General features: G+C 42.4%; 1 protein-coding gene across 1 annotated transcript in view; it reads right to left on the bottom strand.

The window, feature by feature from the left end:
- PPP1R14C (protein phosphatase 1 regulatory inhibitor subunit 14C) overlaps positions 1-1,959 on the bottom strand; it is a 51,669-nt gene extending 49,710 nt beyond the window's left edge. The window contains exon 1 of the mRNA XM_050316333.1: positions 1,586-1,959. Coding sequence (XP_050172290.1) covers positions 1,586-1,864 — 279 coding nt within the window. The 5' untranslated portion in view covers positions 1,865-1,959. The remainder of the gene's footprint in view (positions 1-1,585) is intronic.
- Between the last annotated feature and the right edge of the window lie 24,751 nt (positions 1,960-26,710).

Below are 26,710 nucleotides of genomic sequence, written 5' to 3'. Positions count from 1 at the left end.
TACATTATGAGCTTGCACGGACACAAAATCATCAGTTCACACAAACAACTGTAAACACTCCTGACCTCAGAGGAATCCCTGTAGCCTACAGGCTATGTGGCCAAACAAGTCATTAGACTGGAGAGGCAAGTCACACCAAGAGAAAGAGTAAGAACTGTTTATTTTTATTATTTTTAACTAGAGTTTCCATTTGTATTTTTCCTTCCCATAGCTCATTGATGTGAATAGTTAAGGAAGTTTAACTTGCCACATGCACATTTTTTATGCACGCTTCTAACAAATTGGCTGATAAGCTGGTTTTGAGATTAAAGGAGTTTCTTTAAACGTTTATATTACGTGTGTGCTAGATATTCCAACCAGGTTATTTACATTTTCACATCCACTCAAGACTTCCACACCTCAAGGACTGTCGAGCTCTTGCCTTCCTAGCTCCAGAATGCTCAGGAGCCCTGGTGTGAGATGTTGGCTTCAGAGATGCTAGCTGCAAAATTAACACTTGGCTTCAACAAATCTCACTTCAGAAGTCTCTAATAAAAGTGAATTAGACTACTGATGGGAAAAGTATGTGCAAATCCCAGGTTAGCCATAACATTTTGATCCTTTATAACAGTAAATACCTGAGGTGGAAGGGAGGTAGGATCTCCTGGGGACTAGAAGGTCTACATTTTTAATGAAGCTTTGACAAAACAATGTACTGGTACTTCCTTTACTTACAACATTATCTCTGTAAGAACAACGACAGTTGCCACTCCTTTGAACAATCTTGAAACACCGTCCTGCTCACCTGTCCTCTACTAAAGAGAATTCATTCTGGCAACACTCGCTCTTTGCCCAGAGTAACAGAACAACAGATTCGATACCTACAAATTAGGCACATACAAGCCCCCAGTGTTGCCCATTCCCTAATGATCTTCGAACTGCTCACTGAAATCTCCCTGCCAGTATCTACCCGGTCGGGGTAATGCAACACCACGGCCCAGAGGGGACCGTATCCGCACCGGAGTCCTTCCTCCACAACAGCCACCTCCGCACAGCCCCCGCGCAGCTCCCGTTCCCTCCTCCTCCTCGCCCTGCGCCCGTCGCACACCGCTGTCCGCCCCGGCGCTCGCCCAGCCCGGCGTCTAACGGAGATCGAAGCTCGCCCGGCCCCGAGCCCCGGTCCGCCCTGCCCCGGAGGACTACAGGGACAGTGGCTCCCGGCCAAACACGCCGCGGGCGCACCTCCCGGCACCCGGAGGAGAGGGGCCGCTCCGTGCCCGGCCGTGCGGCAGCCACCGCCCGTCCCCGCAGGGCGGTCCCCTCCCGTTCAGCTCGGGAGGGGACGGGGGACACCCCTTCTGCAGGACGGGGAACGCCTTTCCCCCGTTCCCTGCGGCAGGGCACCACGGAGGCGCGGGGTGGCGGCAGGGAGGGGGCGGCGGGCCAGGAATGTCATTTGGAGGTGGCGGTGACAGCGCTCCCCTGCCCACCGCCGAAAGGCGAGTCGGGGCGGGAGGAGGATGCCGGGGGCGAGGAAGGCAGCGGCGAGCGAGGGGACTGCGGCGCCAGCAACCGCGCCGGGGACCCCGCGACCCGGGCCCCGCACCTCGCAGCCGTAGAGCTGCCCCAGCTGCTCCACGATCCACTCCTCCAGCACCAGCCGCTTCCGCAGCTCCTTCCGATCGTATTTCACCGTCACTTTTCCCTGCTGGTGGCGCCGCTGCTGGACCTGCACCACCGCCGCCGCCGCCGACACCGTGTCCTCCCGGGAGGTGCTGCCGGAGGAGCCGCCGCTCCCGCCGCCGGCGCGGGGGCTCTGGAAGAAAACGCGGTTCCCGCCGCCGCCTCCCGCCGCTGCCTCGCTGCCCCCGGTCGCCACCGACATGCTCCGCTCCGCCGCGGCTCCCGCCGAGCCGAAAGGCGCCCGTCGCTACCGCCGGGCCGCCGCAGCCGCCGCCTGTGCGTGTGCTCCGCTCCCCCGCACCTGCCGCTTAAAGCCTCGCATGGCTCGGCGGCGCAGCGGCCCCGCCGCCGGGGGGTGGGCCCGCACCGGCGGGGGCGGGGACAGACCAGGGGCGGGGCGGCGCGGCTCGGCTCGGCTCTGTTTGGCACGAGCTGGGCTCGGCTTGGCACGGCTAGGCACGGCTAGGCACGGCTTGACTCGTCTCTCCCACCGCCCCGGCCCGGCGGAGAGCAGCGCGGAGCACCCCAGCGAGTCGCGGTGCCGGCGGCGCAGCCTCTGGGCCGCCCCCGCTGCCAGCGAGGCGCGGGCGACCGCTCCTCGCCGCCGGCGGAGGCGGAGCGGCGTGCCCGCGGCAGGGCGCTCCCCGGGAACTTCGGCTTGCTGGGTCGTTTATGGCGCTTTTTTTTTTTTTTTTTTTTTAAGACATTGTGTGGTGCCCCGTCATACACGCTACGTTTATAAATACTGCATACCTGCAGCATCAAGACGCTGAATGCGATCGTTTTCTTCTCTTCGTGGGGAGTGTAAGTGTGAATGATTCCAGGACAGTGAACACAAACAGCAAATATTGCAAGGTATCAGCAGGCAATGTAACGATTAGCCATAGAATCATGGAATCATAGAATCAACCGGGTTGGAAAAGACCTCCGAGATCATCAAGTCCAAACCTTGATCCTACACTGCTGTGGTTACTAGATGATGGCACTAAGTGCCACATCCAGTCTCGTCTTAAAAACCTCCAGGGACAGAGAATCCACTACCTTCCTGGACAGCCCATTCCAAGGTTGGATTACTCTCTCTGTAAAAAATTTCTTCCTAATATCTAACCTAAACCGCCCATGGCACAGCTTAAGCCCGTCCCCTCTTGTCATACTGCTGGTTGCCTGGGAGAAGAGACCAACCCTCACCTGGCTACAACCTCCTTTCAAGTAGTTGTAGAGAGCGATGAGGTCTCCCCTGAGCCTCCTCTTCTCCAGGCTAAACAACCTCAGCTCCCTCAGCCTCTCCTCATAGGACTTGTGCTCAAGCCCCTTCACCAGCCTCGTTGCTCTTCTCTGGACCTGCTCCAGCACCTCAATATCCTTCCTGAACTGAGCGGCCCAGAACTTGACACAGTACTCGAGTTGTGGCCTCACCAGCGCTGAGTACAGGGGAAGAATCACTTCCCTGGACCTGCTGGCCACACCATTCCTGATACAGGCCCAGATGCCATTGGCCTTTTTGACCACCTGGGCACACTGCTGGCTCATGTCAATCAGCATCCCCAGGTCCCTTTCCACCTGGCTGCTCTCCAGCCACTCTATGCCCAACCTGTAGTGTTGCAGGGAGTTGTTGTGGCCAAAGTGCAAGACCCAACACTTGGCCTTGTTGAACCTCATCCTGTTGGAATCAGACCATCTCTTGAGCTTGTCCAGGTGCCTCTGAAGAGCCCTCCTGCCTTCCAGCAGGTCAACACTTTCCCCCCCAACTTGGTGTCATCTGCAAATTTGCTAATGGTACACTCAATCCCCTCATCCAGAATATGATCATCAATAAAAATACAAAAGATATTAAACAGGACTGCCATGTGGTGATGGCACATGGTGATGGTGATGGTTCTTTCTAAAATGCACAAGTTAGCCTGTGCTTTCAGCTTCCTGTCACCCAGGAGGCACTAAGTGAAATCACTGATGGCCCATCGTATGCACCAAAATGTGCCTATGACTGCAAGTAAGCAAACAACATTAACACAGGCACTGGTTAGGGATCCCAGGCCATCCCTTTTAGCAAAGAGATTTGCCTGTGACAAGGGGCAGAAGCCAACCTCCTGCATGTGCAGACTTGGGACTGGTAGTGCCTGGTGTCCCAAAGCTTGGATATGGCTGTGGGAACCATCCTTTGTACACAATGACCTGGGGGTGGATTTCTTAGGTCAGCAAGGGGCAGTTGGGAAGGAGGCATGGATCACCAGCCATAATTACCTGGGTGTGTCTGCTTCAGTCAGATCCTTGCTGATGTTTGGCATGGCCATGTGGTAGCAGTGGCATCTCAGCCTCTTCTGCTTTCTGCACTTGATGCAACACTGAGCAAGAGGCTAGCATGAGGCATTTGAGCCTCATCAGGCTATTTGGGTAAAACTCAGCTTGTGCTGCTAAACAGATCATAGTCTAATATGATAAAATGTTATTATAGGTCTTGAAAAGCTATGATAGCTTTCAGATTTTCATCTAAAAAAGCACCAGTCCTTCAAAGCAAAGCACACAGAGTTAAGCCCCTTATCTGTATGTAGGGACCACATGATTTTCAGATATACTGAGCAACTGCAACTAGGAATCAGTGTGGATCACACTTGAAGCTTGGGCTGCAGGCAGAGCTTGAGACAAAGTCACATGCCACAAATCTGAGTTTATGCAAGAAGGCTGCCCTATCCACCAGGCAACCATTACCCAAGTGAATCTTGACTTCCAACTGCACTGGGTAGTGCTGCCTGCCTGTTTTTTATAACTCTAGGCTTGTGTAAGTAGAGTAGGAAAACACCATCATCAACAATTTGTTCTTAGGAAAACGAAAAACATACAAGAGAGTTTTTGAAAGAGGGGAGTGGCTGTTCTTTAAACTTTTGTGTTTGTAGTGGCCTATAATTTAGGTCTTCATCTCTGCATGTCATGTTGGAAATCTGGTGCTGACGTTCTCAGCCACAAAACTTCAAACTTTTCCTATTTAGAGCATTGACTCTGAATGTGAGAATCCAGAAGGTCTCAGCTGAAGGACTTTTTCAATACTATCATTAATAGCATATTTTAATCACTGTAGACATTTAAAATCTGGTACCCGCTATTCAAATAGCACTTCTGCAACACTCTTAAAGTAGAACATGAGATACTGGTGATTAAAAAGCAGGTCCTCAGAGGTTATCATTTCAAAGTTACAATTCTAGCATAATGCATAGTGCTTGGTAAATGTGGGTGGATAAGAAACTGGTAGATCTGCCAGCATTGTCATAAGGCAGTTTTATGTGCCATTGGTTTTTCATTCAGTTTTTAAAGCGAGCACATTCCTCAGGAAGCCAGAGCAAAAAGTGCTGCCAAGAATCTTTCCTGCAATGATTTTGCTTCATTTGAAAGAAAGAACTAGTTGTTTAAAAGTCAAAGTTGAGCAAAAACGTTTAGATCTGCTAGCATCCTGAGAATGAGCAATGCAGTCCAGTGTGGGCACAGTCTCTGGTCCTGAGTGGCTGAAGGCATATGAGAGCATTTCTTGGAGAGCGAAGTTTCCTCACAAATACTTCTCCATACCACAATAGAACTATTAATGGTTACACCCATAACAAAGACAAGAGTTAATCTGGCAGAGGGAAGAACAATCCTTCCCAGCACTTCAGCCTTAGTTTTAGACCTTAGTTGAGGGCCTTCCAGCAGCTGAATCAAAATCACAGTGCTGCATTTCATCTGAAGCTAATGGCTGATCAATAAAGCCAAAGGGGAGATCAAATACTATACCACTGAAATATTGTGCTCTTTTAGTGTGACCATGTCTAGATTTCTCTCAGAAGAGAAATCTGTCAGGTGACAGGATAAGTAAAGAACAGACAACATGAAATAGGAAGCACCAAAGGCAGAGGAACACTTCCATAACCTGCAATTCCCTATGTTTCTTTCCCGAAGAGTGGATGTGAGAACCTCTAGTGAATGTAAGCAACATGAAACTGTGTCAACTTCCTGTGCATATATTGCATGGTCCTAATCTGTTTTCCAGTCAAAGAAAATAATAAAGAGCATCTAGACTAATTTTTCAGGAGGCCTAGGCAGTGACCCTTAAGGTTTCAAGGCTCTGAGCTTTAATTGTGTGTTCACCTTTAGTAACCCTGTTTGACAGCACGTGTATTCTCTTCCTGAACAATTGATGTTTCACATCAGTGCTGGCCACAAATGTCAGCATTGACTCCTTTCTGTGGCTAAGAGGTTCTTCTCTAGGCAAGCTTGCTATTTAGGAAACAAAGTTTAAGTTTGTCTCCAATGATAGTCTGAATCCCCATTTTCCTATACTGTCAAATATTACACTGGACAAAGCCAGTATCTCCTTTTTAAATCCTTCAATGGGCTTTCCTTCCACAGACGCTGCTCAAAGGAAGGACCCCTTCAGCTTGTGCCTTCTCCGTGACTTTCCATTGTTTCATAGCAACTTCTCTTAGGTGTTTCCATGCTCTTTTCTGAACAACTGGGGAAATAAGTTGCTGGACTCTGAAATAAACCAGTGTGTGTAATGAAAATTCAGTCTTTTTAGTACCTGTTATTTTTCTGAGGCATTTTATCTTCAAGGGATTCACATGTGTGAAGTTTTGATGGTTTCTGCTTCATGTGACGATGTGTTCAGTAAGAAATTCGGAGTTGAGTGGAAGACTCATAGGCGGAGATTTTCGGCATCCGAGAATTGTTTAAAACTGCAAAGTACACACCAGTCAGTGATTTTGTTTCCTTACTGAAATGCACATTTGTCTTTTCTTGTTCTCAGAACCATAGAAGTCATTTCATGCTTGTATTCCTTGGCTTGTGAACAAAATACTCGAGTTAGGAGGTGCCAGGGAATCTCTTAGGTGTGTAATGATAGACTTCATTACTTTTGCAATGCTAGACAGCCTTTGCCTACTGGCTACCCCTACATTTGAAGAGAGCTCTTTGAGTGCATGACACTTTGTTGATGAGCTGTGAGACTTCGCTCCAGGCACACTAGTGAAATTTACTGTTGCAGGGCTTCTCTTTTGCACAATTATCGGAAATTTCCATCAATCAGATAGTCTTTGTGCCTAATGGTGGCATCTGAGGAGTCTGAAGACACTGTCCTGATTTATTTGATTTTTTTGTTTTGTTTTGTGAGAAAAGTGTTTCATGAATGAGGAGGCTTGACATTCCACTCAGCTGGGAGGAGATTTCACCCTTGTGGTGTGGGTACTGTACGTTACCTTGTCTGGATGAGTGTTGCCATCGTCCTCATCAATAAGCCAAAGCAGTTCAGGGGAATACTGCCACAGTTCATAAACCACTGCAGAACTAAGCTCTGCTTTCATCACAGTGGTACCCCATGCGTGTCAGATGGTGTGTAAGTGCCATTTTTGTGTCTTCTATTTGAATTTAGCTTGGGGCTATGAGCTGTTAATAGGTTCTTTGTGTCTAAGTGATTTTCCACTTTGCATGTCCTAATTAATGCCCCTCCCTCAGACTGGTAACTTCCTTGTCTCTCCAGATGTATTATGATTTTGTTTTCATTTTTAATCACTTTTCATCTGTTTGTGATATTGTTGTTCCATACTCCAAAGACACTGTGCTTGTGTCGATCTGTTATTCTTAGCACTGCCAACTTTTTATTCTTACAGTCATCCTTTTGATGTAACAAACTCCTGCTTATTTAGTTTGTTTTGCCTTTATTAAAAAACTCATCAGAATCTGGCTCATACAAATGTTTACTGTCGAGGGAAGCTTGAGGCTCTGATAATGAAATTTTGGAAGATTTACGTTTCAAGAGGAGGTCATTTGGTAGTCATGAGTTATAGAGGTTAAGATATATTCAGGTACAAGGTGAATGCTACACAAGGGAGAGAAAAAAATAGAGGGGAAAAATAAGTTCATACACATGCACTCATTATTTCCTACAAAGTGTACACAAGGTCAACTTCTTCCTGTCTCAGAGCAGAGATCTGAGCATGAGATATGACTGTAGCCTCATTTCTTCCCTACACCAGTAGTGGCTAGACAGCACGATGCTATGTCTGCCAGTGGTGGCTGTTTCTCTGTGGTGGAATTCCTCCAAACTTTCACATACATATTGTAGGACCACATGATGTACTTATGTAGCTGTTCCCAGACCAGAAGGCTGATTAGGACCCCTACATACCAGCTGTTCATAGAAGCCTCCTCTCCTTCCCCCAGTTCTGTCTATGGCTGCCCAGCCAGTGTCCTTGGGGAGAAACAGCCCTTTGGGCTCCTTATGAGTGCAAGTCTTGGGCAGTTTGCATGGGACCCAGGCACTCTTTGGCTCTGGCTCTCCCAGCTGCTCTTGCAGCAGCAGTGGTGTGAAAGGATGCTGAGTCCTTTAGAGCAGGAGGCCTCTCTGGAAGGGCCCCACTTTGCAAAGACAGGCAGTCTGGGTGCCCACTGCCATGTTTTAAAAAGCAGTCAGAAGTTCAGAGAGCTCTCAAGTATCAGATACATCTCCAAGCATCTCTGGTTCATGCTGTTCAGTCATGTTAGAATGCACAGACTGTGCTGTCACGGCACTTTGTGTTAAGAATAGGTAGCAACTAAAGAAGTAGCAGGTAACCTCTGTTTACTTGCACTTGACCTCAATAACATCAGCAATTCCTGGTACAAATAACCTATGATTGTTCACCTGAGTACTACCATCTGAGCTGTCACTTTTATTTAGAAAGATGTGGACAGCCATCCTTTTTCTGGAAGGGATTAGTAGGGAGGCAGGGAATCAATAAAGGCAAAGATTTGAAAAAAAAAAGCCAACAGCAAAACAAACCAGGAAGCAGGGCTGGACAATTAACATCCCACAGCCTCTAGTAATATTGATTGCTGTTTTGCCCTTGAATCCCACTCTGCTTACATAGAAGTATTAACCCTTCGGTAAAATGCAAAGGGAGAAAATTAGTTAAAGTGTTTGTATTACTCCATAAAAAGAGATAAACAAAATATTAAAAGAAATTATGGGTTAGAGAGCGTGGCACCTGATATCTAGATTAATAATTGTCTGGATCAGTCATCTCCCAGACTGGTATCTGTCAACTCTGCTGCACATTCCATTTCACTTGTACTCAAGAAATAATGAAGAATGATAATAAGTTATTCTGCATAGCTTGGCCCAGCCTGTAAAGAAGGGGCACAATGGGTTTCACCCATTTCGTCTGGCAGTTAGTGGTGATTGATGGTATTCAGGTGCTTGGATACGGGGGAAAAAAATGAAAGAAAAAGAAAGCTAGACAGAAAGCAATCACTTAGAAATTTGGGTGCCAATAATCCTGTTTTCCTTCAGGTCCCCTCATCCTTGCATCTCAAAGCAGTTTGCAGAAGAATGTATGCAGGGTGAGCCCAAGATTGTCAAAAACTGGCATGGATGTGCATCTAAACAACCTGGCTGTTCCTAATTGTAGGACAGGATAGGAATGCTAAGCTTCCTAAGTCCTCAGTTACCTCCTTTGGGAAAGCAGGAACCATACTGAGCTGTTCAGCATAGAAAGAGCCCGTGGTCTCTCTGACTATAACAAAAGATGCCAAGAGCATAGAATTCTTAAAAACATTAAGAAGTGGATGCCATCCCAGTCCATGCTCTGTCAAGCTAAAAGCTACTTTAATGGAGGAAGCATAAAACAATCAAGAAGGCTTGCTGGTAAAAGCTATCAACTATGGTTTGAATAGATAACAAAACAAGGAGCAAAAGTAGAACAAATTCTACTGCTCAGGTGTCTTTCTGAAAAATTTTTATAAGAGTCCTGAAGACGTTTTTCAAACCTTAAAAATATTCCAAGTTACTACTCAAAATCTAGTAAATGAAAAACATGGAGGATGAAGGAATTGAAGAAAGGAGATAGCAAATTGTAGAGCAGCAACCAAACCAGTTCTTCCAGTTCTATATGTATATCACAGGATGCAATGCAATAAAAGAAATGCAAACACTCCATATTCAACTGGAGTAGTTAGCTGCACAAATAAATGATTGGAAAATGTGAACTTGACAGCAATTCTACCAAGGACCACCAAGGGATCTGAATTGTAGGTTGAACATGAATCAGAAACATGCTGTGGTGAAAAATGCTATATTGCAGTGAAATGTATAAAGAAAGAAGAATGTCATGCATATGAGACGTGAGGTAACTCTACTCCATAAGATTCTATGGGTAAGGCCCCTGTTAAGAGTGTGAGGCTCCAGAATAGATTGGACCAGTTTGGCAGAAATTGAAGAGAAGCAACTGGAATGACTGGATGTCTAAAAGACATGCCCTTTTTGTAATAGCCTACAGGGAAAGACTAAAGGAATCAGAAATATTTAGTCTATAAAATGCAGATGTGTTGATAAAGCTGAGAGAAATAATGTGCTCTGGGTCTCATGTGGTGAGTGCAGGGAATAACAAGCCTAAACTGAAGCAAAGGAGATTTTAATGAAATATGATGAAAAAATTTCCAACGCTAGGAATAGAGGAATGGCAAAATACACTGCACAGGGAGGCTGTGGAATGCACATCCTCAAAGTTTTTTCAGAAAGAAAAAGGCAAATGTTTATTGTTTACTTATTTCTCTACAGGGAGAGTTTATCCAGCCAAAAAGTGAGGAGATGAACCAGGAACCTCTCAGGCTACACCTATCCCCCTAAGCTCTTCAGGGCCCGGAGTGGGCTCAAGCACTGGTACCCAGTTACTCATTAAGTTACCACTGGCATCCCATTAGAGCTCAACCCTGCAGTGGTCACTGGCCTGGGGATCTAATCTCCAGAGACATCCCAACATCCACTGTGGACAAGGCTATCATATTGAGGGGTGGGGGGAGGGGAAGTATTCAACTGCACCATGGTATTTGCCCTCAGGTTGAAAGAAGAGGTCATAACCCCATTTCTTGTAAAGACAAGCCTAAAAGTGCCCTCCAGTCCTAATTTCTCTGGATATTTCTGTACCAAGATATTTTAACAAGGAGAATCCAAAAGCTCTCTCTAAACATGTGCAATTTAAATGAATAAGCTTTTATGTGTACAACAACAATCCAGCTCTGGGGCATTCATGCAATTTTGCTGCACTTAGCAGCTCTGTATAAATAACATATGAAAAGAAATATTCTATGTGCAGGCATAATATGTTCATAAATTCAAAATAGTTATAATTCATTGCAATATTACCAAGATGAAAGTCCCATTATCCTAAGTACTTTCACAAATCTGTACCAAGAGCCACTCCCTGTCCCAAACGTTGCACAGGTTAAAAACACGTGGTCATGGTAAGGACATTTTAAGTGTAAAAATGAGATTGTCTGCAGTAATTTTTAGTATAAGGCACAATTTAGCATTTCCTCCCCCACTTAGGCTTAAGCCATTTTCCAGGAGGTGTGGCTCAGTAAGCTTTCTACAATGACATGACTGCTTCAAAATTTCATTTTCTGTACAAATATATATATTGGGTAATCTGTTAAATGCCTGCCTAAAGCACCTCTGTTTAACAAACTTCAAAGAATTGGGTAGTACAGAGATGACTTAGGATCTTTTACCTACAGATATTGTCCTATATTTAACTTTCTAATTGTAATGGGAGGAGAGTGAAATGCTGTCAGGTTCCATAAACACAAGTCACTCCTTTTAACTGTGGTCAACTTTAAAGCTATTCTATCATTCTGGACTTGCACATTTCTAAGCACCACTGAGAGTTTGTGTAGCAGCCCTTAATAAAACTACTTCCTAAACTGAAATTCAGAGAAGTGTTGCAAAATGGACCCATATAGCTCCTGCAGTAGTTAAAATACCATCTGAAAAAAAATCAGGATTATATTCTTTTCCTTTCAAACCCACATAAGAAAAACACCATAGGCATCAGCTAGTTAGTAACCTCTTAGTGCACTGACCTGTTTGATGTTCACAGGAGTGTTAGTCAATATATTAGCCTTAGATAGGGTACCATTAGTAATTTATGAATGAATTTTAGTACATAGTTCAATCTTCATCTGCCCCACAGCCTACAAATGCTCCACCATCACACGCTACTACAGAAAATGTGAGTTATGAAAAAAAAGTTGTTAATTCTTCATAAACTTTGGTCCTTTGCAGTGCAAAAGGCATGGTATTGAGGTATGTTTGCAATATTTTGCACTTAAAAATGGTAGTATGTTTCTGCTTTTAAATATGGCATCCTAGATAATGTTAAATTAATCATTAATCATTTAGAGCATTTCTAATCATTATTGTTCCTAAGCCCCTCTCTATTGATTCTCAAAAACTCACTAGACTGACCTCTGAAAGAACCCTTGGCATTTGAAGAAATCACATGTAGATATATGCTAGCTCCTGTGGGGGAGTACATTAGTAATTCATCTCTAAATAACAGACAGTAAAATGTCCCTGGTATGTTGTAAATAGGAAAAGATTGCAATCTGCCAGGGATCATCCTGAGAATGGGAGCTTAATGAATCAAAGAAAAACCAGTCAGAAATTGAATTTGATAAGACACACCTGCTAAGTTTTGTGCTTTCTGATGATGAGGCTGCCTCTAAAGCAGCTGTTCTAGAAAATGCAAGGTGAATCTGAAAAAGCTAGAGGCAGAGCATATGAAAAAGATTGAACCCATGTTTGGTGCAGTGGGAAATGGTCCTTCAGCTCAGACATCCTGTTGTTGAATTACCTATCTATGCCTATTTTTTGAATATATAGGTGCACTTCACACTGATATTTTTTCTAGCAATAGTGCGTTTATATTCACCCATCTCAATTATTCCTGGACTGATACATAGTACAGCTCTGCAGCACTAGGAAATGAGGCAATTATAGGTAGAGTTAATAAATCCCCTTTGACTGCCTTCCTCTTTCAGAGCTGAATCCCAAGCCCATGGTTAGGCAGCTAGGTTTTCTACACAGCGCACAAAGCACTTCAGAAGAGCAATCCAACAAACCTCCTGCTTTTGCAGAAGATGCCCAAATTGAGTCCAAAGTGGTGACCCTTTTTTCAGAATTGCCTTTGCTGATTCTGAGTAAGGACTATGAGCAGCGTAGCAATGTCATTGCAGCACTTTATTTGGGTTTATACACCCCACTTCTCACAGCATGACTTCAACAGAGGCTGTGGGGGCTGCACTGGCAGGCACCAGGGTGGATAGAGGAGTCTCCTCTAATGGGAGGAGGCACTTTTTTAGGGTGACTGAAGCAATTCTAGAGTCAACCTCTCCATCTTCCTATGAGTCCTCTAAGTATGAAGTTGCTATTTACACAGTGGAAAACAAATACCTCTCCTCAGCAGTTAGTAACCCCTGCCATACCCTAGAATACTTCTGCCAGCAATTGTCATGAAAAATAGTATTAAGCAGCCTTTACATGGGTTTTTAAGTGAATTTTTGCACTCTCTCATAGCTGGTGCCAGTGTCTCCTGCCAGGCTTTCTCAGTTCTCCTCTCTTGGATTTTGATCTATAGGATTTTGGCCTATAGTCTCTTAGTAAAAAAATAAATAAAAAAAAAGTTTCCATGAAAAGACACATACCTGCCTTCATCTCTAGTCTGATATAACTGCTACCAGAAACTGCACATCCCTGCATCATTCAAAAAAGACACCACAGTGCTAGTGTAAGCTACATTTTTAGGAATCTCTTTAAAAAAAATAAAAATAAAAAAGCAGGTGTTCCTTAGTGGCAGAAGGGAAATGGAGGAAATATTTCTGAGTTTATTCTGAATTGAGAGTCTTTTATATTTCACCATGCCTGGATGAATATATTAGACTGTACAATATTGTTATTATTATAAGAGATAGAATATTAATGGCAGCAATGATTTTACCATTAAGCAATTCAGCAATAACCAGATGTTTGTCTAATATTTTTTACTTGGCTTATCTCCATCTTTCCTACATTAGCTATGGAATTTCTGAGCCCTGAATCCTTTAGGTCCATAGATTAACATGACATGATATGTTTCTTTTTATGTCAAAACATTTACAGTATATTTATAAAAAATTAATGGAAGGTTTAAAATAAGCCCCTCTCATAGCATGTTTAGGTTGCTTATTTCTAATTGTCTTATGAGTACTGTCGTTAAATTGCATTCATCTTAGCGAAGTCCTCTATATTTTTGACAAAGTCAGATGAAGTTTTTTCTCCTTTAGGCTTCCCATTAGCCACAACAGATATTTCTCTTGCTGCCTGTGCATGCTCTGACTGCCATTTCAACACTGACTCATGACTGACAAAAGATTAAGACCTTGACTCAACAGGTTATAATCCTCTGCCTGCACCAGGAATGCAGTGCTCTGCTATCTTACTACTGCCAGTCTGTGTGTAAGGAGGCGTGATGGCCCCATCTGATGTAACTCAGCTTGTCCTGATTAGATAGGGGAGAAAAAATACACATACATCTAATTGAAACATGTGAATTATTTTATTGGATTACTACTGCCCTTGGAAAATCTGTGGTAACATTCACTAAATAAGTGTTTGTTCACATGTGTATCCTGGCTCACTTCGTGACACAGGATGAAGGTTGGAAACTGCCTCCTGTGAAGTGGTTGGAGTTTTCTTGATTGCTGAACAGACAGTGTTTTTCATGTTCTTTCCAAATCATCCTTATGATTCACAGTGATCTTCTCTCTCTTTCCGAAGATTTATATTATTGCACAAATGCAAAGAATGGCACCTGTTCCAGAGAGCATTGTCAGCACTTTAGTATTTATTCCAGTCTATTGCATACATTGAAGAAAACCTATCTTTAATAAAATGTAGCAATACAGTTACATGAAACACAGTTCTTGTATTTTCTTATGTGCTCAGTTTCCTACCATCTGCTTTGCACATAATACTCAGGTTTGTGGAGCAGCTTCCAGGATTTTGGCATTTTTATTGCAGATGCCACTGCCTCTTCCCTGTTACTATGCCAAGCATTTTTTAATTGGAAAACCAACATACACAGGTTATACACTAGCTGACAAAAATAAAACAGTGTAATTGAAGAATAATGATTGCCAGAAGAAACAGTCTAAAATGTCTGGTAGGGTTACATCATGTCAGATGGCAGATACTAATTGTCAATTTCTATTTAACTGTCATTAAATGCCGTACTGAGGTAACACACCCATCCAATTTAGAAAAATGCTAGAAATGTCCTTAGGATCACTGTAAAAGCACAGTTTTCCTTAATATACTTTGGAGTTTGGAACTGTGTTTTGCTTCCCAGGGGACATAGCAAGGAGGAAGACAAAAGTAGATTTATGGCACTGTTGCAACAGGAGGACCCTACCTGGTGTCAGGCAGAGAGTACTTCAACACCTGTTTGACTGGTGGTTGCCCCACGCTGGGCATGGGGAGAACGGGGCAAAAAGTTCAAGCTAAAAACAGGAAATAAAACAACCCAAAACTAGAAATAGTCCCTGAAATTCAGGAAATAATCCAAAAGCACCTAATGTTTATAACTAATCCCTAACTTGTTTCTGACATCCAACAGGTCCTGCTCTCCCAGCACAGAGACGGGAAGGTTCACAGCAGAGCTGTGCTGGGGCAGGTTTAGGTCATAGGCAGGTCATGTCAACGCCCTCTCTAGACCCATGTGGAAACTTCGAATGTCCAAAGCACTTCGACTTCCCTGTGATGCTACACCCACGGCCACTGCATGCCAGCATGCCTGGAGGAGGCAAGAACTTCGGCAGGTCACAGCACGGCTGGCAGAACTCATCCCACTGCCTTTCCTTCAGATGTCCGTTCTAACTCTGCTCCTCCTTTCCGTGCCCAGTGTAAAGCCTCAGGACGAAAGGCAGCCCTCCCAAAGTCCACAGCAAAACTCCACTTGAGCAGAAGTTCAGCTGCTGCCTGGAGCTATGCAGTGGGTCTCCTTGTTCAGCCTTAGTGTCTGTGGAAAAAAGACTCAGCAAATATTCGACCTTTGAGATGTGTGAACCCATACACATTTCCAAGGTATTCTAAAGCAATTTCAAAACCCAAATGTGTTCGAATATATCACTATGTGTCTCAGACAAAGAAAGCATCAAAGCCAGCAATATGTGCTTCTATAGCTACAGCACATCCCACATGTTCAAGGCCTGGCCAGCAGCATGCACTGAAAACACAGTTCAGATCAAAACAGTCTAAGCAGCTACCTAGTCCAAGCACCAGTAAAATCCTTGATATCATTGTTATTTCCTGAGCACTTAAGGTGTACTGAAATCTATAACTGAGATCCCATTTCACAGACAGCTTTAGGGTAAGTTCATCACAACTGCTCTATTGTGGCAGTATTGTCACTCAGCGAGTTGGTCACTCACGCCTTCCCTTGCATGCCACAATCTCCGACAACCACAGGAAGCAGATGGTTGGATTTCCATAACACTTGTTTACTTCTCAGGTGCACTTCATTTGCTGCCATTAATAATGGAACAGGTTTGATTTGGAGCAAATTTAGCTTCTCTAGCCAGCTAAGTAGAGAAAGTATCAGATCTTTTTTGATTGTTGCTGTGAGATTTTTTTCCCCATTTTTTTAGCTGGGAACTATTTCACACATGCAGAGCTTTTCTTATATTTACTGGCCACCTGAAATCAGAGTGAAGGAAGCAAAAATCTTGATGATTCATCAGTATTTAAGGCCCCCTCAACAACACATGCTATTTTATTCAGAAAAGGATTGGAACATTTTCTCAGTTTGCGGCTTTGAAACAGAGCAAGCCCAGTTCAGTGAAACTGAAGCCTTGAGCAGGTGACAGTGCCAGATGCTCCAGCTACCTCTTGCTGCCACCCAGTCCAGCAGACCCACATGAAGTGCCACCCCTCTGACCACAGAGGGCTGTAGAGCAACAGGGGTTTCATATGATTTATTTGTTTCTCCCACACTTAATGTGGCAAAAGGCTCTGCCATGGAGAGAGTAGGCAATTCTTAGCCTCTCTCTGGGACTTTGGGCCAAAACTCTTGCCCTTCAGCCCTCACCCTGCTTACAAGTGGCACCGACCATTGGGGAGCAAAAATTCAGAGTCTTTACCAGGTATCCCTTCTTTCCTCAGAGTTGGCTTTTAGGTTGCTGGTCTAGTTTTTACCTCAAGGACAACAAGGCATTATCCAGAAAAATTAACTTAATTTCCAGAAAAGACAAAGGCAGCAGTAAGTCAGATATAACAGTCTAAAGACATTTAGAAAGATATGAAAACTTTTTTCTTTGCAAGGCTACAAGAGTGCTACTGCTTTCAGTTCTTTATTCATTCTTTTTGGCTTTTTTTTCTTTGCAAGATTATTACAGCTTTATCTTTGCTTGATAAATGATGGGAATTTCTGTGGCTTAGACTACAGCAAGGTCCTGAGGCCTGCATTCTGAGGGCTTCTAAGGCTGACCCAACAGGATCATATCTTGTTCTCATATTTTCTTTTCTTCAGAAGTTTGATTTTCTAAAAGTTAGCTCCCTGGTTAGTTTCTCCCTGTATTTTCTTTGTGACTGTTTCAATTAAGGCTCAACGGTTTTCTACCTGTTGAAAGTGCTGGATTGACTAATGGAACAAGAATCATGATTCTGGAAAGCTTTCCAAAGCATGTATATTCTTGTTTGACTCACGGTGTTTCTCTCAGTGGGAGAGTTACTATGCTTAGATGAACATGTCATGTACCAGTTAGTCAGGTATCCTGGTGATTACACGTAGCTTTTTAAAGGAACATCATGCCTTTTTGTGAAGTTTGGACTTGCTTTTATGTACTTTTTTTGGCAGCTTGCTCCCTCTAAATTTTTTCCCCAAACAACACCATTGTTTTCAAGAGTCTCCAGAAAATTAGATATCAATATTTTGATTTTATTCTTCCTGCTCAATAATTATACACTTCTCTCTCTATTTTTTCCTTCTTTCCATTCCAGTGTGATTAATGTACAGCAACACAAAAATAAATCTTGCAATTACTGAAAACACATTTGAGGGCTACAGTTTCCAGAGATCAAAAAAGAATAAACCACAAAGAAATGGAGGTTTGATTTTTATTTTCTGCCAGGCAAGGCAACATGTGGGATCAAATATATAGTTAGGATCTAGCTAAGATGGTAAACCACAGCCTTCAAGAAGAAGCTGCATGGACGTGTTTTGTCCAGAAAAAACCAGAGAGGAATGCTTCCCAAGGTGACCACAGGGAAACCCAGGATTCTGCTGCGCTGTTAAAGGTAGGAGACAACTTTTTGGGTATTTTCCCACCATTGCCATTTTACATGGGTGGGCAGGGATGCACTCTGCTCCCTCCACCTTTTACATGTCTGGTGTGATTTTCTCTGCCTGCAGCTGCACTGAGGACTCCCGGTGCCAGCTGTGGGCTATGGGCTATGGGCTTGGCAGCAGCGCCCTGGCTCCCACCGTCCCCCCTCACTGTGGCGCAGCCTGGCCTCTGACGCCCGGAAAGCTGCGGATGTTACAGAAGCCTGCTCTGTTTGCTCTGTTTTACCCTCCTTGGGATAAACAAGGATCCTGTGCTGTGGGCAGGCTGCCCAGAAAGGCATGCAGGCTTGGAAACGGAGACTGAGGCTTTGTCTTTAACACTTCCCAAGGGAAAGAAAAAAAAAAAAAAAAAAGACGTTCTTTACTTTGGAGCAAATAATGGGCATGTGATAAATTTACTTGAGAGACTGGACATGGGGGTTTTACTGCAAGAAAAACTCAGTATGGGAAAGCACTAAACTCTGTCTCTTGCACTTGTCTCCAAACACCCTTTCAGGCTAAACCCATTTATTCTGTACTAAATTTGCAGTGTGTTACCCACACAGTGTTTTGGGGTTTTTTAACCTCAGAAGAGTTAATTCATGCGAGGTACACCAAACTATAAAATACACCACTTTTAAGCAAAGAAAAAAATGCCAAAAAAACAAACAAAGGAACAAAAAAAGACCCACACCAAAGACCTGTGTTGGACTGGATGTTGCTCATTTTAAGCTCTTCCATCCCAGATTACCCTTCTTTTCTATAAAGGCTGCATACTCAGTGCAATCTCCTCCTTTAGATCATGGAACACTGAAGAATAAGTAGTATACAACTGTTGTTTAAGCTAGGATTTGGGGGAAAACTAGGACTTAGCCAGGAACAGGACAAGAGGGGAAAGAGATTGAAGGAGATGTTTCTTGAGGAACAAAGAAAAGTGTGGAGGTGTGGAGAAGGCCTAAACTTCTCCATATGCAGTACCACTAGGGAGAACACCAATGGATAAAGGCAATTATAAAGGAGAAAAAAGAGCAAGACTCACCAGGGAATACTGAATTTATTCTACCTGACATATAATACAGGACAAATGTGGGTAGTGACACAGAGTTTGGAGGGTTAACTCCACACCCTGAAATTCCCTTTTAATAACCATAAGTATCACATGACGATAAAATCTGCTGTGCTCAATCATTCTTTCCATCACCCCTGGCAAGAGAGTATGAAAGCTATCAGGGCTGGCATCCATGCAGTCCAAAGGCTCATTCTCCCTTCCACATCCCCAGGCTCCTCGGGCACACACCTCCCTAATGGACTAGAATTGGCTTAATTTGATCTTGACAAAATAAAATTAAGTAAGCTCAAAACTACTAAAGTTATTACAGAGAATGTCTTTCTGAATCGTATTTAGATTCATGCCATGCCAGGAGATAATCTCTAGCTAAATCCAGCCTCAACTGAAAAGAAACATGGAACTAACTCAGTTCACTATACCTGAGATCTCAACAGTGCAGTAACTAAAACTACTAACCACTCTTGTTTAAAACCTCCTTCTTTCCTGGGTCTTTTTAGGATGGGATGATCTGGATCATCACACTTGAAATCAATTTTGACTTCCAGGTGCAGAAGACATTCAATTAAAAAAATATATCTTTTTTAAAAGTCTCTTATGTACCAAAGGGTTTAGATGGTCTAAACATGGTAGGACTGCCTGTTCAACTGCCTGTTCCACCACTTTCCCAGTTTGTTGAAGTTGATCATACAGAGACGGAAAATAGTTTTGTCTTTGTTGCTGAACAATGAGATGTAAGGGTATTCAGACTGACAGAGTTGTGATTAAATTGTGATTAAAATAAATTCACATTTAGATGTCAGATTAAATCCTGAGTAAGTGTAAAATCCTTATAGCCCTGTTGAATTCATTGAATTTCTGCCTATTTTCATCAGCTGAGGCTCTGACTAGAGCTGAGTTCTTCTGAGTAATCTTCATCTCTCTAATTCTAACAAAATTAGTAATTTGCTTTTCCAAACATCTTGCAATGTTTCTATCCATTCATTTATGTGGAGTTCCTCTTCAATGTTTCTTGTAGCTTGAACATGAAGCAGAGAGCCAGCACCAATTCTTGCTGAATAAGGGCTCAGAGTGTATACTACCAATCACTGTTCTTGCAAGGGTGCTTAAAATAGCAGCTTCAGCCCATTGTAGCTCACTGGGAAATCTGTCAGCAAATTTCACGTTTCTATTATTACAAGACCAATTTTAAAACCAGGGAAAAAAAAACAAAACAAAAAATAAACAAACAAACAACAGTTAGAGCAGTGATATAGCTCCAGAGATAAAAGAATTAAAAGAGTCTGGGTGGAGATGGGTCAGCACCGCAAACACTTTCACAACAAAGTGCCAAAATTTCAGAATGCACTCACTTTTAGCATGTTCCTATGGTCTTGAACTTGCTTTCCACAAACATTTGGTCTCTTAAAATGTTGATTGACAGCAGTGTTTGCACTTCATTTCTTAGGAAGTTACATACACAAATATTCATGGCTAATGAATTTGCGTTAGCGCGAGCAGTTACTCTTGCAAGAAATGCTCACAGATTTTTGGGTTTAGGAGAGCAGGTCCCTATTGTAGGCAGTATTGAACTGTGTGCTTCCACCTCAAAGACCTCCTACAGGCTCAGTTCTAAATTTGTCTATGTGGAATCCCAGAACTGAAGCTGTAATGAGACTGGGAGAGATGGAGACTGGGTGCCATATGAGTTATTGACTAGTAAGCTTAAATAACTAACACTGTGCTATTGCCCAGAAACTTGACAAAAACTTAAACATGAGTGATTGAAAAAATTTCTAATAATAAATATATCTTGAGAGAAATCACAGATGCTTGTGCATGTGTCATAATTAGGGAGCATCCATTATTTAGTCACTTCTGTCAAATATCACTTTAAAATCAGTCAGTCTAGCACTTGGGGTTCTTTTTTTTGTGTGTGTGATCAAGCCTTTTTAGACCAGACTGCAGGCACCCTGGTTAATAGCAGAAAATAAAGGACTTCTGAGGCATTCCTAAAAGAAAAAAGTGGAGGAAATTCCTCAACATCTGGGAGACCTTTGTATTAGTAAAGAATTAGGTAACTGCTCGTGCCTTGACTAGTCATTGTGTTGAAGATAAAGTCTGATTTAAATCATAGAGTCATAGAATAATTAGGATTGGAAGTAACCTGAAAGATCATCTAGTTCCAATTCCCCTGCCATGAACAGAGATGCTGCTCACTAGACCAGGTTGCTCAGGGCCCCACCCAACCAGGCCTTGAACAGTTACAGGAACGGAGCACCCACTTCTCTTGTCAGCCTGTGCCAGTGCCTCCTTACCCTTTGAGTACAGAATTTCTTCCCAACATCTTGTCTAAATCTCTCCTCTTCTAGTTTAAAAACATTCCCCCTTGTCCTATCACTATATGCCTGTGTAAAATGTCAATCTTCCTTCTCTTTTATAAGCCCCCTTTAGCTACTGGAAGACTGCAATGAAGTCCTCCCAGAGACTTCTCTTCTCCTGGCTGAACAATGCACATACCTCCTGGAATAGTTTTTGGGCTCTGTAGCCCTATTCCAACCACTTTCTGAAGGGTATCTCAGAGTTTATCCCAGCATACCATAACAAATGGTTGCAGCAATGCTGATGAACTGTTTCTCTCTTGAGAGAGCAGTGAAAGGCCAGAGGGTATCTGAAGAAATTTTAAATAATGTGGAGAACTGGCTGAATTCAGTTTGGAACCAAAGTAAAAAAATAAAACGAGACTATAATAACTTGTTTCGCCCGTGAAATTTGAAGGCTTAACCATGCATTGCAGATATGCCATTATGAAATATGACTTCATGGTTTTTCATGGATGTGTCCCTCGGGGACTGAACACAACTTTGAATAGATTGTTTCACATTTGGTTGACTTTGAGCAAACCTATAAAAACTATAACTGTTACAATAGTCAGTGTAAGAAATACAGATCACAAAGAATGCACTGTTATCTTCCCCTTTCTTGGGGGAGGGGATATCAAAGAGAAAGACAATAAAGAACAGGGTGTTTTACATTTATGGACAGGGTTTTGGTGTAATTTTGCCTTGCAATCCTGGGCATAGGCACCAGGACACAGATTTTTACATCATATTTTTTGAATACTAATTGTAAACATGCATAAATTATTTTTAAAATGCAATAATAATTAGGAACCTGAACAGTGCATGCTGTTATAAAACACACAGACTCTTGTAGGCCATAAAAACTACCCTTACCCATATGTCTGCTCAAAGAAAAGGAAATTTATGGTCTCTAGATATTGCTTTGAAAAAATTATGTCAAAAAAGATGCAAGACCTGAAGATTTAGGAAGGATTTAGAAAGATAAATTAATAAAAACCCCAAATCTAGTGATTCTGGGTGAAATCTGAACATTCTGCTAATAAGCAAAAGGATTGCTAACTGGCGCTGCTGACTTGTGCTGTTCCTGCTGCATCTGCCACCATATTATTATTATTTTGCCTCAAGCATTGCTGTGGAGCTCACTTTAGCTAATGATCATGCAACTAACAGTCTGTCAGACTTAATATCTGCGGGAAACAAAATGGAATTTGTCCCTACACTATTAGCCATGCTTTCTAAACACACTTCCTTTAGCCATATGTATTGAACATTACATTTAATGCCTGCTCTACTATATGCCTAATGGATGTGTGCAATAAAGACAAATTTTATAGGGCATTATATAGAAGTCCACATAAAATTCCTTGGCACATCCTTGAAATGCAAACCCACTTAGATTGTTGCTCTGTTTTTGGAGTAAATGCAAGAGATGAGAAGCAGTAGGTCAGAAGCAGACCAGCAACCACTAATAATGCCAATTTATCGGAAGACCCAGTTTTGCCTGAGGTCATCTAATTACATGCATTGTAGCCACAATGGGGTTTAACACAAGGACAATTAAAGCTTCCATTTTGAGGAGGTAAAAAAGTCTAACTCCAGAATGAATGAAAGGGGAGGACAGGCAGCTGGGGTAAAGTCAGAAAGGGTTCCTGATCTGAGAGTCAGTCCAACACAGGGAGGGATTCATATCTCTAGCGACAACCACCCTAACCACTGCTGCTCCCAGACCAGTGGGTACCAAGCTGTGTCATGAGGAAAGCTGGCTGCCCTTTGGTTCCCAGAGTGAGCTGGGAAGGCTCAGAAACCCAAGGCCTTGCTCTGCTCTGCTGCATTTGGTACAGTGCTGCTGGGATGACCCATTTCTCATGGCACTGAACTAATATGTGAACTGTCAGGAAAGCATGAGAGAAGGGAACTGAGGAAAGCAAGCAGTAAATTCCTTTCAGGTAAACTATTGCTGCATCAGAGTCTGTCCCTCTAGACTATGTTTCCCTGTTCCACAAATAGCTTTACATCGAAGAAGTCAGGAAAAGTGAAATGACTACATCTTGCTTTTACCACTGTGTTTCTGATTCTAAACACTATTATCACTTTGTCTGGTCACTTTTTTAATCACTCAAATTTCACCCCCTTGGCTAAGAAGTACTTAAGATTTACTGGTTCTTTTCACATGTTCAGTGACAGAGACAGGAATACGCCCTGCTGACTTGAACTCAGAAAAGCTTGAGTTTAGGACCTTCTAGCATACAGCCAAATGAAGTGCAAGGAAGCATTTGAACCTATGGGTTTCTCCACTTACTCTAAAACATGGCTCAAGGAGTAAACACTCACTGCAAAGTAATATAAGTCTTATTCTCTACACTCAGCTCTGCTATTTTCAGCAACCAAGGTTGGGGTCCTGAGTATTTAGATATTCTCAATTTGAAGCAAGAGAAAATACAGTCAGTGCACTTACGCCTGTTTAAATTCTCTTTAGAATAAGACCAAACAATTTAGTTTTTCATGCCATAAGGTGTAATCATCTGAAGTGCTCTGAAAGGGTTGAATACTGAATAGGTAGGCATATTAATTCTCGAAGTCCATTAATTAGCTTCATTTCCATTTCCACTTCATATTCTACTTCCTTTTACCTGCCCCAGGGTCTTACAAAGCACTTCACACCTGCTGCCACATTTTACTCAGTACCAGCTTTACACCAAAGCCAGTACCTTTCACCTTTTATATAAATATCATCAATTCCTGTACATCTCGTTAGTTACTGCCATTTTTATTCAACTGAAAGATCTCAGTTGTGTATCTACATTCCCTAAAAAAAAAAAACTACAAAAAAGATTCCTACAGAATCTTGCTTTGCAGTCCTACATGCATTTTGTTATGTATTCTATATTATGTTGTGAAAGTATTTTACCAATATAACTTCAGAGCTGAATATTTCAGGAATAAAGACAGTCTCATAGAGACAGGGGCAGTGTATATAAGCATTCGACAAGTTCTGTGTGCAGCTGTATGTATCACAGGCTTTAGGAAAGATGGAGATCATCTGGAAAATATGTCACTATTGAGCCTGCTTTGACGCAGCATGAAAGGCTCTCTTTCCACTTATTGGTTGACAAAAGTTTTGTTGGACCAAACTGTGAATGCTTTACTCATTCTCCTCAGTGGAAAAGCAATGATTCCAGTATTCAGGTGGGAGGCGACTTGTTCAGCTGGTTAGTAAACATTGCTAAATATGCTGTGGTTTTGAAGTCTTGAAACTATATATTTTCACTACTCTCTGTGAGACACCACAACAGAGGCCTGAGGAAGTTAAAACAAAATTGAAAAGCAAGTTTTTGCTTTACAAATCACATGCAAAATCATCACAGTCTTCAGAAGTCCTTCTGGGTTTTAAGAGAAGTTATCTCAATTTAGATCTTTATGTTCAAGAGTTTCATAAAAACTGAAATAAGAATGTGATAGCAACCTGACAGAGCACCCAAGAATTACACTATTTGAATGCTCTACTCGGTCACAAACCCCCTGTGTTAACCTCATAGAAGTCTGACATAGCCTTTTATTCATAGAAAAGGTCCTTTGGTTTAAACAACACACAAGGTTGCAAATGTCATCTCTACACTAAAAATCTCAGAATAGCAAAAGGCATAGCATCCAGTCCTGCCACAGTGGAAAGCAGGACAGGGGCATTTCGGTCAGTGAGTGAAGGTCCTGGAGAAAGCTTAATTGTGTACAAACTTTATGAGGTATGAAAGGTACATGACAAAATAAAACCAAGATTAAATATAGGGCCTCATAAAGAACTATATTTGCAATATTATCTCAACATTATAAAAATAAAATTATTGCTAAATTGTGCCAATCTTTCTTAGCATACAAATTCAAGTGAGTAATTTAATGTTTTCACTGGTGATTAGGTCCTACACATACACTTTTCTACTGTAGTGAGAATTACTGTTTTCATTTCCATCTATTGTTAGGATTATAAATGTTTTCACTTATTACATCCTTTTCTCTGGAAAATTAACTAGACATACACATTTTGACACTGAATAAAATTTGCCTAAGCTTAGCAAAGTATCTCCATTATACAGGAAAAATCCATATTTTTCATATTAGGAAAACAATAACATAGAAAAATCCATTTACATGTTATAGGAATGGTGTGCAGTGCTTAGGAAAAAGGGGGAATCTGAGTCTGCCCAGTATTTTTGTCTTTATTGTAACTGCTGTACAGGTAGTTCTTCTAAAGATAAACAAAATGAGACTTATAGCAGAGTAGAGCACTCAGAGACTATTAGAATCCTGCTCTTTATTTTTTTTTTTAAAGAAATTTTTTTTTAAAAAGAGCTCCTACTTGGAGTTCCAAATTTAAAGCAAAAAGCACTTAGAGATAACTGTGAATGCATATAGAAATCTTGACTAATACTCTAAATAAAGAGTTACATTTTTTCCTGCTCAGAAGGAAGTAGGTATATTTTTTCTGACATTCTCTAACCATCTCACTGGTCCCTGCTATGCTCTGACTTATAATCAGCATAATTTATGGAGCAAACAGTATTTTCATTTTTAAGACAAAATGGCATCTTGTGCCCAAATGAAATATCACAAAGCATCTGTATCAGCATGGCAGTTGCTCTGTAGGGAACACATCACAGAAATAAAGAGGGACAGTCACACACAGGTGTAATCTGCTCTTCAGGGTACAGCCATAGTAACAAGCTTATGTGAAATGCACACTAGTCAATTTTTTGCTTCCAGGGACACAGTTAGTTTGGTATACTTAGATGCTCAGTATCTCCACTTGTCAGTCAAGTCACCATCTGCTCCTATTCACTGCAACCCCTTCCAGGTTGCCTATGTACTGCCACGTATCTTCAAATGCCTTCTACTTCAAAGAGTTTGAACAACCTCTGATCCTTTCCCTTCTGCTTTGAGGATGTCCCAGCTCCGTGTTATGCAGGCTGAGAAGTGCTGGCCTGTTAAAAGGTTATGTCTACATCGTATTGTGAGGACAGATGCAAGTTTGCTTCAAGCTGGTAGGAAGCGAGCCAGTTTGGATGCAGAAGCCATGTGACTGCATTATCAGCACAATGCTGAGCTCGGTGCAATAAGCCTGACAGAGAAAGAGAATATATTAGCTGAGCTTCAGTCAGTGAGGAGGACAGGCAAAGCAAGCTTACATCTGTCTGCAATCTGTCAGGCAGCTCCATATTGTGCCTGAATCGCAGAATTCCCCCTTCAGTCTTAACAGCCCACACACAAACTGAAGCAGGGACAGAAAGTCATTCTGTTTGCTTTCTACAGATAAATTTGCTGATACTGGGCTTTTGTCAGGGATGGCACACCTGCATTGCCCTGCTCTGCTGTGCTACCATTTCTATCACAGGAACCAGGTTTACGTTTGCCAGAAAGCTTTTATACTCTGCATCTATATTTACATTTGTTCAGTTACCAGTAAGAGACTATTTTCTGCACTGCTACCTGTTTCCACCCACTAAGAATCAGCT

The sequence above is a fragment of the Myiozetetes cayanensis genome, unplaced genomic scaffold (assembly GCF_022539395.1).
Source record: "Myiozetetes cayanensis isolate MyiCay16 unplaced genomic scaffold, myiCay2020 scf2-11, whole genome shotgun sequence".
In the NCBI taxonomy this organism is placed as follows: domain Eukaryota; kingdom Metazoa; phylum Chordata; class Aves; order Passeriformes; family Tyrannidae; genus Myiozetetes; species Myiozetetes cayanensis.
The sequence above is the reverse complement of the archived record's forward strand: the minus strand, read 5'-3'. Positions and strand labels throughout refer to the sequence as shown.